The sequence below is a fragment of the Salvelinus fontinalis genome, chromosome 12 (genome assembly GCF_029448725.1).
Source record: "Salvelinus fontinalis isolate EN_2023a chromosome 12, ASM2944872v1, whole genome shotgun sequence".
NCBI lineage: Eukaryota > Metazoa > Chordata > Actinopteri > Salmoniformes > Salmonidae > Salvelinus > Salvelinus fontinalis.
In genome coordinates, this window is record NC_074676.1 from 27,939,048 (window position 1) to 27,955,848 (window position 16,801).

The 16,801-nt window shown below is 38.7% G+C and overlaps 1 protein-coding gene across 1 annotated transcript; it reads right to left on the reverse strand.

Moving 5' to 3' along the window:
* Positions 1-996: 996 nt before the first annotated feature.
* On the reverse strand, positions 997-16,208 carry LOC129867081 (calretinin-like). The gene is made up of 11 exons (XM_055940242.1): positions 16,024-16,208; positions 10,952-11,028; positions 9,616-9,705; positions 9,256-9,336; positions 8,141-8,197; positions 7,162-7,239; positions 6,556-6,611; positions 6,406-6,445; positions 6,175-6,228; positions 5,079-5,150; positions 997-4,959 (listed from the first exon to the last, which is right to left on the reverse strand). The coding sequence occupies exons 1-11, from the start codon at positions 16,115-16,117 to the stop codon at positions 4,843-4,845; spliced, it is 816 nt and encodes a 271-aa protein (XP_055796217.1). The 5' UTR covers positions 16,118-16,208; the 3' UTR covers positions 997-4,842.
* Positions 16,209-16,801: the final 593 nt, after the last annotated feature.

Here is a 16,801-nt window from a genome sequence, read left to right on the forward strand (position 1 = left end):
GTGATTGCAGATTCAACAAAGCTAAAACACGGCTATGTGAATCTTAAGGATATTTTAACATACAGTAATAGCATACAATAATAGCGTACAATAATATTGTATCATAGATTGTTGCTTTTGTTCACTCTTTTCATTAACATCCTTACATGTGAAACCTATATGGAGATAAACCTGGTCATCATGAATTTGGAATACCTCTTTCCAAAGGAGACCTTGATGGGAGGTGCCCATGCAGATAGTAAATTGAGGTAGCACTCTGACTAAAAAATATACAGTATACTAATATGGTCTGTTAATAAGCATCTCATAGAAATGACTACAACATAACGCAAATGCTCATCTCTGTGCATTGCACATTGGATAAAAAAGCCAGTCTTTTTCTGCAAAACATGGCTTTCGATTAAATATTTAAATAGTGATTATTAATTGATAGGAATTTCTACAAGCTCTGCTGTGAGAGAGGGAAGTTTAACTGATGAATTATTGAACTTGTTTTAAAAGCATCTGCACACAATTAGAGAGGATTTTTACTAGAAATATGAAGTCGTGCTTCAGAAATACCGATAGAGGAAATTTAGGAATTTATACAAGTATTCTCTTGTCTGGTTACCAGTCTTTTTAGCTAACATTCCACTCCTTGCCACTCCTGTCATTTGCCAAAAACCGGAGTGGCAAGGAGTGGAACGTAATACCTGAACAGAGACTGCAACCAGGCTAGGTATTCTCTTGTAATTATAAAAAATGTGTGAGTGTTTCTGTGTGTGGTTGCAGTACCTCCCTGATATCTGGTAATGACAGGGCTCTCTTTATTTGCTACTCATACACCAACTTAATCTTTATTAATACTAATTGATGCTAACATAAAAAGTCAATATTCAATTAAATGGATTATCAACATTTTTAACAACCGGAGTACTATACCAGATATTTTTTATGTAAATCCCAAACACAAGGAGGTGTAAGGTGTGTGTAAGACCAAAAACAACGGAGAGAATCTTAATCGTAATATATATTATTTAATGCTTTCTATAACATCCTCATTATAACAGTATCAGCCAGAAAACGCAACATAAAACATCTAAATGTAACAGGGTAATAATATAAGGATGAAACACCAGATTATATACATAGACAAACTAGATGGTAATTTTCCATGAAGAAAACTTGTGGGACTTGCTTTGACTCTTAAAGTATTTTTGTGGTAGTGGAAGAAGTTTAAAACATTTTAATTAAACTAAGCAGTTAAATATAGTCAAAGCTAAATGTAGTAAAATAATTGGTCTGCTTACTTTGAAATACTACTTTATCAACCTTATTACCTTGGATTATGGGGCAGTTAGATCACACATTTCTTTAGAAATAACTACATCCAGACTACACTTTTATACACTCTCTTACTTGAATATCACGGTATATGACAACTGTAATAACAGATTACAGAAGATAATGAGGCATTGTTGAAGTTTTAAATAAAACCTAACTGTATTTTTTCACAACATATTTGGATGACAGCAGGATGTTCATTAAGTCCTCTCTGGGCTGGAGGAGGATAAATGGGAAGAGGGACCCAGAAAGGGGGAACCCCTTCCTTCAGAGCCCCTCTGCTCCCAGGGGCGGACACAAGTTAACTGAGCATAGCATACATCTGATAATCATTATTTGAAATGCAATTGTAGTTTAGTTTTTTTTACCATGAGCATGTAGACAGTTAAAAATGTATTTTGCTTTCACAACGTATTTTGACTTTTGCTTACTTACAGTAATATGAAGGAAGAACTAATGCAAGCAGTGAAATGTGATACCAATGTTTTGGTCAAGATTCATACCTGAGAGATGTCTGAAGTGAAAATGCAGTACACATGGTTGTGATAGCTGAAGTACGTCTGCAGCACACCTGAATGGAGGCAACGTTGTGGATGAGAAATGAACACTGGATTCAGCCTGGTATTCTTTTCTGTGGTAGCAGCTTGTATCAACCGTGCGTACCCTCTATCATGAAACAATGTCAAGATGGGCTTGCTTTACCTGGATAGCAGATCCTTGTTGAAGTCGCCACAGACGATGATCGGTTCAGTGCCTTTAAACTATGACAATGGAAGGAGTGTGTGTGTGTGTACTGGTTTTAATGTGTTTATTACTTCTTACCTGTATAAAATTATAATTTTGGCACTTCAAACAGACTAAGTAAGCAAGGCTATTAATGCTCAGTGAGACCATATGTTGCTGTGGTAACCAGGGAACTTTCACTGGAAAAGTTACATAACAGTGGGAAGTTAGATGAAAGGAAAACACCACTCAAAAATATATTTTGGTATTTGTTTCATTAGTCCACTGTTGATAGTCTAATTTGTTTTGCATGTCAGCAATCAAGTTTTCAAGCTTTAAAACTTTCAAAATACAGAAAGTGTCACAGTATGATATAAAACACATGACACTTTATGCATTTTGAAAGTTCTATATCTCGGAAACTTGACTGCTGATATGCAAAACACTTTGGGACTGTATCAACAGTGGACTAAAGAAACAAATACAAAAATATACAATCGTTTTTGAGTGGAATTTTCCTTAATGAAAGCAGTTGATACAATTACTTAAACAGCTTTACCTCATGATTGGTAGAAGCTATTCCTTTTCTGATTTCAGATTTGAAAACTGAGAATTAGAGGCAGTTTTCATATGCTCTGCGTTTTTGTCTAATTTGTTGGAACTGCGTTTACTGAAACACATGTACGTTTGATTGGTAGAATATAAGTATGTTCTAATTTCAGTTTTGAATATCAGAAAAGCAGACTTAGATATTTCATATGTGCTATGTTTTTTTTCAAATTTGTTGGGAAAGTGGTCTAAGTAGCTGATTGTGTCAAAAGTGACATTGTTTACGCCGAATAGAATACGTCTTTATCAATAAAACGTCACAATAAGGTCCAGAGCGTTCAATTTTCCTGCTGGGGGGCAAGGAGACCCATGCTCCGGAATTGTTAAATAAATGTTAACTATTTGGCTGTAATGTCATCACCTCTTGAAGAGCATAGTCAGAACTACACATTTCCGATTATTCCATGCAAAACAATTACGCACATTTTAGCTCTATCATCTGAGTTATACAGCAAGTAACTGCATCCTTTTCATGATCAGTAAACATTAATTGATCATGTAATTTCAGATATGTGAGGGTAACCTCACGATATCTTTCAATATTGGATATTTGAGTTTTAGAAAATCAACGTGAACTATACCTGACAAGTATGACTGGTTCAGGTTAATTTCCCATCATTTGTGGGATCTGCCTATCAAGCAGCAGAAGGGCGCATTTGCCGATGTACTGTTAGCTGATGTTTACTTTGCAAGCTACCGTACTGATATAAATGTTGTACAGTTGTCTAAACATAGTGGTAAGTGGACCTAATGTACTTTTTTCCTCCAACCAACATAGTCCTACCTAGCGAAGTTAGCTAAAGTTATCCCCTTTTCAACAGTGTTTTTAAGAATGTTAAATCACGATTGCTGCTGACAGACATGATAGGCTACATTGACTGATGGACAACGTCAAATTGGTTAGCTAGCTAATAACACATCACGTCAATATGGCTAGTTAACAAGCTAACTTTCAGGGGATAAACTAGATGGCTATATCCAAATATTGCTTGATTTGCTTGCCATCTATAGGGGGGATGCCAGTAGTCCAACTGACAACTTTACCAGGACGAGGATTTACCGATCTAAAGCTCGTTCCAAAAGCCTAATTTCTGAGGAAGCAAGGCTAGATGACACGTTGTTTGCTTAGCTAGCTAGCCAGCTACTTGCCAAATGGATAGGCTACCCTCATGTATCTTAACATACATGATCGATTGATGTTTACTGATCATGAAAAACATGCAGTTACTTGCTCTATAACTCTGATGATACATTAATGTGGAATAATCGGAAATGTGTAGTTCTGACTATCCTCTTCAAGATTAGATTATATTAAAACCAAATACTTGTAACATTTACCCCTTGAAAACGGCACGCAGTTGTCAATGGTTTTAGCGGAGTTGAGGGTCTCCTTGCCCCCCAGCAGCCAAATCGAATGCTCTGCACCGTATTGTGATGTTTTATTGATAATGACCTATAGAATATTGGTGTCACAATGGGCCCCTTTAGAATGTTGAGGAAATCCCTTGAAAGTTGATGGAGAAGGATAAGAAAAACAAAAAGCTTAATAGTTTAAACAAGTATAAATGTTATAAAAAAGTTGTATACTAGCACACTATTCCAGGCCTGTCTACGCGTTTTAAAGTTTCTAGCTTAAACTGTGTAATAGGTGTAGGGTTCTAAATAATAACTATAAATTAGAAATAATTATTGCTGTCGCAAGTCCCATTATGCAAGGCCCATTAATAAAAAGTCAGAAGTATGACAAAGATTTAGAGTGGGACGTTTGCTGTCGCAAGTCCCATTAAAAAGGTGGATTCGGGAGAAAAAGAGAGGAGGAAAGTCAAACCAAGCATTGAGAATAAATAATCTTATCATATTCATTTTCATTCCGCTCCTGTTCACATTGCAATCATAATTAGCAGAAGTACCTTTTATTATCTTTATTCGTTTAGTTAAATGTAGAGTTTAGGGATTGAGCCGAAGGCAACTTCAGAGCTGGGTCAGTCTGTAGGGACGAGTGGGGACAGGGGTCATGAGGGAGAGCTGGTTTGTGCTTCTCAGTGCACATTCATTCAAAACTCATAAAGGGAATGCCCGGCACATGCACCTGGTTACAGTCGTCAGGCAGCTGGAGGTGGGTGTGATCTGGGGATGGACAGATAGGGTCATGAAGGTCAAAAAACAGACGGTGATGGTTGTCAGGGTTCACAGCATGGGCTCCCTGCAGAGCACAATCTCCAGCTCGGAGCGGTACAACTTGCCCCCGTCCGACAGGGCCATGATGCTCTTCTTGTAGCCAGTCAGGTTTTTGGTGTCCACCTCCTGAGAGAAGACAAGACACCCTTATCCATACAGGTGCTTCTGTAATGATGCATTAGAATGAGAGATTCAGCATTATGGAGAATTGAGAGTTAAACTCCAAACCTTCAATATTATCTCACCTTTTTGTTCTTTTCATAGAGGTCACGCAACAGAGCATCGAGCTCCTGCTCATCAATGTAGCCGTTTCCATCCTGGAAGGAAGAAGGGAAACGTATCATAAGCCTGCATTAGAACCTCTCCCAATTCCTAGCTTTCAATGGAAGTTTAAAAAAGTACACGCCCCTTGACATTTCACTCATGAATCCAAAATATGTATTGTATATGGCTGCTCAAGAGCAATAACTTTAAATGCATAAGGAGATATTATGGAGAGGAAGGGCCATGGCACTGAAGATACAGTGGTGTTGTGTTTCTTTGGGAATGGGGGAAACAGGCTCTCTTGGTTGCGGGCTGTCAAAAAAGTTTTCTTTTTCAAAGCTGTGCATTTACATTTTGGCACTGTAGCCATGTTAGTTTTCAGTTGACCTGGTGTGCTTCTTACTCTCGCCAGTCTTTTTACCCATAATTCTATAACAGTGACAGCGGCTGCCAGTGATTCAGCTGCAGGGGGAGGTTGAAACAAACACTGAAATAATTATGCATGTAAATGTTTGACGCATATCATGTGTACACTGGCGGTGTTTCATTTCTAATTGAGTGTCTACCCCAGTCCTCTCAGCAAGCCTCTAGTTCAGACATAGGCACGCAAATATTTGTTCAACTTAAGACACAGACTCAGGCCAAATCAAATAGTCCATATCTCTATCAATTCATCCTAGGGGAATCAACAACACACGAGTGATATGAGTTGGCGGTTTATTCGTTTGAAGTCAGCTCCCTATCGACTACATGCCAAGCTAGCTGTAATGCTATTATCCCAAGACATTACTACATTCCACAACAGAAGTTTGTTCCTGAAATCTGACATCACCAGTCCACAAATGGCAAACATGTTCAACCAACACCCAAACATGAACAGCAGGTGTACCAATCAGGCTTATTTATCTATCCGGGTGAGCGGAAAGACCCCTGTTTTGCATAGACATGGCTTTCACGACAGAGAGGAAAGTCAGTCATAACAAACAACTAAGTCATCCACTAAGCCTGATTGAAGGTTAAACACCTCTATAGCAAACTGTATCCTTTTAAAATATCCAATCACATATCTAAATGTACCTTGTCGTAGAATGTGAAGATAGCATTGAACTGCTCAGAGGTCAGCTTGATATCCTGTAAAACACATTTGGAAATAACAGAGCACCATCCTTTTATTGAGTTAAATCGCAAATTAATGATTGTATTTTGAAATATCTAATTATCATGTTTCTGGTATGTTTATTAGCCCAAATTACTGTGAAAACGACATTTGTTTGAAGGGATTATCAGTTCCTCTTGCACACTCCTCACCTGGAATTTCAGTAAGAAATTTTCCTGAACTGGGAGAAGCCTTAAAAAAGAAGAACAGAGAATAATTTCCATGAAAAAACGTGTTAGAAGTGTTGGATGCTGAAGGCACACATGAAATATAAACATTTCTTCTTAGTTGCTGACAGTCACCTCGCCATTTCAGACAGGCCCAGCTTCCCATCTCCGTTTAGATCAAACATCTTGAGCTATAGGGAGAGAGAGAGAGAGAGAGAGAGAGAGTGAGAGACATTAAAGCAATGGGCCTTCCCCAGTTGTGACAGCAAGTTTGGCTCTTCACACATTATTATTTTGATTTACCTCTGTTGGCAGTCTGTTGTACATACAAGTTGCTAGTCAACTCTAAGATTGGTAAAGATTGGTTCTCTCCCCAGAGTAATTCAGGTCAAGCTTTAGGCCTTGAGGTTGAAACAGGTGTTTGCACATCTGCTGTAGGAACACACAACCCATAGGACATTGTGAGTCCCACTCCCAACCACTGAACCACATAGCAGCCACCACCATGACGAGACAAAATATACATAAAGTACACTCTTAGAAAAAAGGGTTCTTTGGCTGCTCCCATAGTTGAGCCCTTTTTGTTTCCAGGCAGAACCCTTTTTGGTTCCACGTAGAACCCCTTTGGGTTGCACGTAGAACCCTCTGTGGTGCAGGATGTTGGTTACTTCTCAGATAAGTCTGTGAGGAAGGGCTTGGGTACGATACAGGAAGGGATTCATTTAGACTGAAAAGACTCACTATTGTCTGTGTGTACTCGTGAAGCTTCTGGTCATCGTAGTGTCTGTTGGCTTTCTTCAGCAGATCTGAGAGGAATCCCTGTGGAGTGGAGAAATATGAATAAACTATAATTGACTAATAGGGCAAAAACAATCCTATGACCTTAGTGAGCCTGGCTTGTCTATACTTTAGCCCAGAGGCCCCAGTTATTGGTTTCCCGTCAGTTATATAAGTATTGACTTACATAGAGTTGGAGGTATCACATACATTCTCAGATCCTTTATTGACAGAAAGGGTCATTCTATCTATCACTACCAGCTTGTTTTACAGTAAGACCCTGCTGATAAGACAGCAGAAAATACTTTAGAAATGAATTACAGTTTCAGACAATAGCATAATGGGTGGTATTACAAGTCATGATTTGTATAGTGTCCTCGCCTGACAGCCGTTGAGAAGAGAGGAATTTGCATTATCCCCATTTGCCTCACTGCATCAACACAACAACTATACCTGCAAGTTGTTGGGTGTTGGTTTCTAAAGCTTAATTTACATTGTATAGCATAATAATGCATCTCCTTGTTATCTTATAGCTGGATCGAATGACAAGGAGACATAACTATTGACTATGGTTGGAACTCTACCATAGTTTGTAAAAGGACATACTGTACATGTCTCCTATGGATGGGTAGTCATTTCCTGCAGTCAAATGACTCATGGGTGGAATGTTATTCATATTTTTTTTATAATTAATAAAAAAGCTGAAAATCATTTTTTTCTATGTCAAATGGTTTTGTCTTCTATGATGTATATGAAGTGTAATATTGGGATCCAAACTCAAAATGTAACACATTTCAACTCTGTATCTGACATGGTACTTGTGTTTTTTTTTTTCTAAGCCCCTTTGGTTTCAAAGTAGATTTGTTTAAGACTACCAAGAAACACTCTGTGTGACCCTGATTTAGCTCACTGCAGTAAAACGTTAACAAGTGAGACACCATACCTTCAGTTCATTAGCTTCAATGTACCCACTGCGATCTGTATCGTATCGTCGCCATGCCTATATATGCAAATACAAAGTCACACTCATTAGAAAGAAAAAAAATAGACACAGCAAATCACTTTCTCCCACAGTAGTACCAATCACTTTTTAAATGAGCCACCTCATTCCTCCACTCACAATCAAGCACCCCCACCTCTAATCTTCTGTGACACCAAAGCAATCAAACTGGATTGTATTAATAGGATTGCATGTGACATGCATTAATTACTCTCTGGCGGGACAGAGCATTTAAAAAAAAAAAAAAAACATATCCAATTTCTGTGGCTGGTAAAAAGCTTTTTCTTCCTGTAATCACACTATGATTTTCATTATACTTTCCAGATTTTCAATTCCGTTCTCCCACACATTGTGAGAGGGCAAGGAGAGAGAAATGCATTTTAATTAATGTTTTAATCTAGCAGCTGTCCCTGATTCCAGAAAGGGCTCTTATCAAAGATAGATGCCCTCCCTCTCCAGATCTATCGAGAATTACAGCAGCACATCTATAATATATGACTCTGAAAATAGAAGTTTGTACTTCCTCATTTGATCCTTTTAAAAGTCTTCCCTACCACACCTGGTGATTTACAAATATTCATTTTCTCTTTCTCATTTCATTTTTTCTGCCTTTGACATCATGGGTGTGCATTAGGTGACTGGATAGTCCCTCCTGTTACTACTGATAATCAAACTATCTCCATAGGAGATAATCTAAGGACTAATCTGACAGAGCTGTCAAGTGTCTCTGAAATTGTGTCTGCTCTATGAGTGAGTGATTGTAGCTTTCCCCTTGGCAGAGGACACATACAGTATGACAGAGAAAAATAACCTTTGAGTATGATTCGTTTTTGCAATGTAATTGCAGTGCAATTCAGGAATATGATTTATGTATGATTTGGGCAAGGCCAGGAATCCTACATTTTGATTGTTATTGGTTTTAATTGCTGTGTCTAGTTGTTGTTTTTCATTCTGCCTTATTACAGTAGCTCTATATTTCCAATCACAACAACAGACATAAACAGCCTGTACCCGTCTTCAAATTCTTAATACTCAAACCATCTATTTTCACTACTTACCGCCATGAATTCAGAACTGGATCCCACAAACTCTCTGAAGCAAAGCAGGAAGTTTTCCTCTGTGGGCAAAATCTGAGCTAGCTGGAGAAAGAAAGAAAGATTAATGAGGGGGAAAAAATTGTTTCTATGTGTTTGATTGTGTGAAAAATACTGTGTTAGATGATAGAATCATTATCTCTTAGACAAAGATTACTTGAATAAGCATCGAGTCATCAACAGTTTTAGAACACATCTACCGTAATAGTGTCGGATTATTTCTGCATTGATATGCAAACTGTCTGAGATCATTAGGAATAATCCTCACTGGTTTATTCAAATCCTCAATGACCTGAAATAGGAAATGGAAAAATGTCAGCTCACCTCAGACATCTCAATTCTCCCATCTGCATTCTTGTCAAACTTTTGCATGAACTCCTTCATCTTCTCTTTGAAAGTGGAGTTTGATGGGTCCTATAAAACATGCACAAATACATGCAAATACAGTTTGTCATGACATAAACATCAGTAAAGATCAGTTGTTTTTTAATGCAAGCCGTCCTCTCATGTTATAGGGCTGTGGTCACTCACATTGTTGTGACAGAGCTAGTTTTAGATGTTAATGGTTGTTACACTGGGCAGACAGAGATTGTCTCTCTTAAACAGACAACCCTCTCCTCCCCAGCTAAAGGGCTTGTCATGTTATTGTCACAGACTTTATGCAGCTACATGGAGTTTATGTAACATGATTATTGATGCTCTCTGATTCCTTTGTTGTACACACATGAGATGTGGTGACAGAAAAAGTATTGTACTGACTCCTCCCAATAATTTTTGTATTTTCTATCTGTGGGAGAACTCTCTGGAGAACTTTATTTTGATGTTGCTTGAATAATTAATTAGCACTTGGTTGGACAAATCAGTCACATTTTAATTACTGCTAGTGGTCCAAACTCAGTCCTCGGGACCTAAAGGGGTGCACGTTTTGGTTTTTCCCCTAGCCCTACACAGCTGATTTAAATAATCATTTGTAGTGATCATTTGTAGTGCTGGGACAAAAACCAAAACATGCACCCCTTGGGGTCCGGAGGACCGAGCTTGGGAAACTCTCCTAGACGGACTAGACAGCTTACAGGCATGAGTTCATATCTTTAGGGCTTGTTACGGAACTCAATTAACCACCTACCAGAATAGGCCACAACCTTGATTAGTGAGAAGATGCCAACATGTGATTGTTGGATTTAAAGAACAATCAAAATACTACCCTCACTATTATCGGTAAAAGTTGGTGGTAGAATTCCTTTGTGCCATTGCTTGTTATCCTGGTACAGGAAACTCACATGACACCAATTACTATGTCAAATATGTTTTTGCAAGAGGTTGTGGTCCTTTGGTTTCACCTGAAAAAACTCCAAACATAGCTAACTTTCTGTTATAATTAAAGACCAGAGCCATGTCACATTCCTTCACTCAATTCAATCAAACCAACATTACAGTATATCTGCTGTAGCATACTGTGTAATAGCACTATAGAAATTATGTTTAAAAATTTGGGGGATTAAGTACTGTAAAAAATCCACATAGACCCATCAGAGACAGAATAGGCCTAAAACATACCATAATGGCAGTAGTTATGTAAACAGAAATACTGTATGAACATTGCATTGACATGTTTGATTGAATTGAGCCTTTAGTCAAGGTCCAGGGATCATTCCCTTACCACTCCGGCCCCTTTCCGTGAAATCTCCAACTCCCTGAAGAAGTTCTCGAGTTCCTTGCCCTCGATATAGCCATTGCCTGCAACAGAAAAAAACTGTGATTTGACCAATCATCCCAAGATTGTATCTAACATACAGGTAGACTGTGAAGCATCAAATATCCCCATGCTATATACAGAATAGGACCACTGTGAAATGTGAGAAGTGAGATTGTACATACTCTTACATTTTATAGCAAATTAGGCCAATACTTCCCTGTTTTACAGCAATTTTTTCAAGTTTATCTTGCTTGCTGGCTGATTGGATGGCTGGCTCAATGACTGACATTATAACTAGCTAATTTGTTGTCCATGTGGTTAGCATGCTGCGAAGCTGGCTCTGTCTGACGTAATTGGCGAGATAGCTTGCACCCAAACCATGGAAACTGCTTAATTAAAACCCTTGAAGGGGTCTCCCAGTCTTGAAATGCACCACTACTCTCTCTCTCTCTGCCTCTCTCTGCCTCTAATTGCGTCTTCCAAAGTCTTTTAAGTCCAGTTATTTGAAAAGACAATGGGGAAATCTCTGCCTGGCATGACAGTGTAAGAAATCAATACAGTAATCTCAACTTCAAATAAATGAGGATTTCCCATCTGTGCCTAGTTGCACCCTTGCCAGGACTATTTGGATGTCTATAAATAATGGTTAAGCTTTAAAAAAGGCAACACTAGTGAGATGGTTATAATAGTGGCTTTTGACAAATACCAACTATGCCTTTCTTATCAGTGTCACAATTTAAATGTCTTACAAATGCCTGTGTATTAATTTGCCTGTGGATTCTAGTGACATTTGCAAGAGGCTGAGTAGCGACGTCTCTGGGGAAGCAGCCAGTATGATATTTACCAGAAGAACAAGTATATGTCATTATGAACAAAGAACATTTGCATTTTGTGACAGCCCTGAATTTGTCTGAACCTTCTTAGTGCTTCTCCTCTCGATGGGATTATGCAGAAAACAACATGATTTACTCCATATAGAGCGGATTTAATCCTACCAATATCATCATGAATATGCACTTTGTATAGCTATGTGTTAGTAAATCACTTAAGCACCAACAAGCTGGAGTTGAGCATGTACAGTTGAAGTCAGATGTTTACATACACCTTAGCCACATACATTTAAACTCAGTTTTTCACAATTCCTGACATTTAATCCAAGTACAAATTCCCTGTTTTAGGTCAGTTAGGATCACCACTTTATTTAAAAAATGTGAAAAGTCAGAATAATAGTAGAGAGAATGATTTATTTCAGCTTTTATTTCTTTCATCACATTCCCAGTGGGTCAGACGTTTACATACACTCAATTAGTATTTGGTAGCATTGGTGAAACGTTTCGCGTAGCCTTCCACAAGCTTCCCACAATAAGTTGGGTGAATTTTGGCCCATTCCTCCTGACAGAGATGGTGTAACTGAGTCAGGGTTGTAGGCCTCCTTGCTCACACACGCTTTTTCAGTTCTGCCCACAAATGTTCTATAGGATTGAGGTCAGGGCTTCGTAATGGCCACTCCAATACCTTGACTTTGTTGTCCTTAAGCCATTTTGCGACACTTTGGAAGTATGCTGGGTGTCATTGCCCATTTGGAAGACCCATTTGCGACCAAGCTTTAACTTCCTGACTGATGTCTTGAGATGTTGTTTCAATATATCCACATAATTTCCATCCTCATGATGCCATCTATTTTGTGAAGTGCACCAGTCCCTCCTGCAGCAAAGCACCCCCACAACATGATGCTGCCACCCCTGTGCTTCACGTTTGGGATGGTGTTCTTCGGCTTGCAAGCTTCCCCCTTTTTCCTCCAAACATAACGATGGTCATTATGGCCAAACAGTGCTGTTTTTGTTTCATCAGACCACAGGACATTTCTCCAAAAAGTACAATCTTTGTCCCCATGTGCAGTTGCAAACCGTAATCCGGCTTTTTTATGGCAGTTTTGGAGCAGTGGCTCCTTCCTTGCTGAGCTGCCTTTCAGGTTATGTCGATATAGGACTTGTTTTACTGTGGATATAGATACTTTTGTACCTGTTTCCTCCAGCATCTTCACAAGGTGCTTTGCTGTTGTTCTGGGATTGATTTGCACTTCTCGCACCAAAGTACATTCATCTCTGGGACACAGAACGTGTCTCCTTCCTGAGTGGTATGACGGCTGCGTGGTCCCATGGTGTTTATACTTGCGTACTATTGTTTGTACAGATGAACATGGTACCTTCAGGCATTTGGAAATTGCTCCCAATGATGAACCAGACTTGTGGAGGTCAAAAAAAAAATCTTGAGGTCTTGGCTGATTTCTTTTGATTTTCCCAGGATGTCAAGCAAAGATGCACTGAGTTTGAAGGTAGGCCTTGAAATACATCCACAGGTACACCTCCAATTGTCTCAAATTATATCAATTAGCCTAACAGAAGCTTCTAAAGCCATGACATAATTTTCTGGAATTTTACAAGCTGTTTAAAGGCACAGTCAACTTAGTGTATGTAAACTTCTGACTCACTGGAATTGTGATACAGTGAAATAATCTGTCTAATCAATTGTTGGAAAAATTACTTGTGTCGTGCACAAAGTAGATGTCCTCACCGACTTGCCAAAACTATAGTTTGTTAACAAGAAATTTGTGGAGTGGTTGAAAAACGAGTTTTAATGACTTCAACCTAAGTGTATGTAAACTTCCAACTTCAACTGTATATTGCAGAGAATGCTGTGTATGATAATGTGACCAAAAACAGTACACTAGCCCAGAGTATGTAATGCAATGTCCCATGATCTTTCAATTATCTACTCATTTACTTTTGGGGTCTATTTCTTTGGAAAATTTCCATCCACAATGAATGAATCCTGAATGTTTGTCTAAACACTTGTGGCAAAAGATGTGGCCAACTGTATTGGTTTAGGTCCCACTTTATGGCCACAGACATGTCCAACATTATCTGATATTAGCTTCCTATTTATTCTTAAAAGTAAACGTATCCCTCAGAATGTAACAACTTAATAGTAGCACTCTACTGTTATGCAGTCAGAATGCATTATAAGACTTGTTTTAGTTTGACCCATATGTCTTATCCGCTCATTATGATCTTGTCCTATCAGCCATTTTGACTCATTTTTTTTGACATATAGCATTATTTGCTATTAGTTTACAATTACTAGGCTAATATCATTAACAAATGCTGAGAGACATTGGCAATCATTATGGTGTTATGTGTTTCACGTGCCAGTACATTTGATGAACTGTTCAAAAATACTAGCTGATTACCTAATCCCCACAAGACTGGTGGATTCTGATTTCGAAGCCATGCAGAATCTACAAAAGAGTACATTATAACGGGACTACACTATCATGCCAAGTCTTACAATTATAACTGCATCATAATGCACATCTGAAATGTCAATATCAGACACACATTCGTCAGGTATATACAGTAACTCTGTGTGTTCTCCATAGCAAAAATATTCATTTAACATTTTTGTGCGCCTAATCCTTTCAGCACCATGGACAACGGCGAAATCGGTATCCCAAATGATCTGGCCTGGCCCGTTAGGCATTTTTGCACCAGAGCAGAAAAGCACCCCGTAGGCCTACTCTATCCGTATGTCATGTTGTCTTTGCAGCAAATGCTCAAGCCAGAGAGACAGTGCGGTATATGCCCTATAGGGTGGAACCACAGCACCAATCCCTGTTTGCGCTCAGAGAACATAAACACCCAGAGGGAACGTAAAATGATCCAAGAGACTCCTCGCGATTTGAGGGTTCTCATTCCGCTTCAACAACTGGTCGGGCCGGAATCTGCAGTTAACACTATTAATGGGGGAGGATGCCCAGAGGATGCGAATGGTAATGAGTGTGAAGGGGCGTGGGCTCGTGCGCTTGAAATGAGCTGAGAACTCGTCATTTTATACCATATAATACTGGAAGTATACAGTAGCCTGTCTCCGTTTTAGTTGCGATTTAATCTGTATCGTGAATTACACAAATGTAATACTATTGAATCAAACTTTTATTTATGATGAAAATGTCTGTAAACAGCAGGAATTTGATTGACCACCTTCCTCCTCTTTTCAAACATTTAGTTTTATTTTAGACGCAACTTTCTAAAGCAGGATTCCAACCATCAATGATGATGCCTATGGAAACTCTGAGTCTGTCCTGGGTCCTGACAACATCATCCATATGTTTTTATTTTGTTTAAACCTTTATAAAACAATACAGTTTAATAATATGGTTAGTTTATTTAAGTATTCAGTTAGGTTGTAAATAATTAGGCTAAGGCCTATACAAAAGTGTAATTTATTGTGTGGTTAGGCTACATACGTTTTATATGGACGACGGACCGTGGCACACGCCCATCCATCCTTTAGCGCACCGTGCACTGAGGTATGGCCTAGCCGTCAGATGCGTATTGATCGACCAAACAGACTGATGTACATTGTAATACTGATGTATTACATTTATCTGATTGGATTATTGTAATAACAGAATAAAATTCATGCATCCATGCAATCAACCTTTTTAAATGAAACATTTCCATGAGCAATTAATACACAGTAACCTATTCTAACCTTTCTAAGGATATAATATAGTGGCCACAATGAATTACCTTTGTTTAAATGATGATTTATAAATAATCTCAACAGTAACACCAGGAGTTTTCTAGCTGCTTTCCTAACTGTCAAGCACTTATTTTTTTCCCACACAAAACGGAAAAAAATCGACTTTCAAAACATCCAGCGGATTAGACTGTACGATCTTTCATCTTGGCCAAAAGTTATTTCCAGTTATGATATACAACACTTTTTAGACAACGATATCCCAATATCCAAACTGCATCTTTTTAAAAAAACGAAAAGCCTTGATAAGCCTATGATATTTTTTACTTGTAAACCAAAAGATGTGATGGACTATTTATAGCCTATGTAACCTACTCTATTCGACATGTTAGCTTACATTTATATCTGCATTTCAAACAATACCTCGTTTTTTTTTTAAAGTGCTGCGTAAAATTCTAAGTAACATTTGGATAACTTTGCTCTCCGCTACTGACCGTCGGTATCGAAATGGTTCCAGATGTCGATGAACTGGGTGGCGCTCAATTCCGCCAGATGAAGGTGTGGAGGCTGCTGTAGTTTGTTTGCCATCTTCTCAACAACTTTTCCTCCTGTGCGCTAGAATATCCCGTGCAAACTTTTTCTCTGTAGGTCCACAATCCACACTAACAACCCTGCGCGCTGCCGGAGCTTTTAAACCAAAGCAGAGACTGCAGTTCCCATGTAGCCATGCGGGTGGCGCAGTGACACCAATATCAATGCCCCCACACATCCATTCGTCTGTGTTCGGCTGCTTCTGCGAGGTATCATGCGGAGAGGGATATTTAATTAATAGTCTGAATGCATCCAAATAACTTCAATGGACTGAACCTTCTGTTGCTGATCGGGTTTTGAACTCTGCCACCTAGAACCAGATTTCTAGGGTATTTGGTTAAAATTATGTAAATCACAGTGCGAGTCTGTGCAGGAATTGTTTTGCTCCATGGGCAGACAATTGCATCAAATTCCTTCAATGTATAATTTCCTTCTTTTATTTTCATTGTCAATGTGCATGCATGTCGAAGATGGATTGGCATTGAATATGGTATTAATCCTTACTGTGTGTTTAATTGTTTTCAATAGACTTCATGGACACATCTGTGTTTACAATCACAGTAGGAGAATCTGGTCCCAAGGAATTTCCAAAAGGCTTGGGGATTATCCTCAGTCAGGAGAACCAGAGCCCAGGGAGGAGCCATGTCTGTGCAGTAGGACTGAGCAGCATAGTAGTAATTA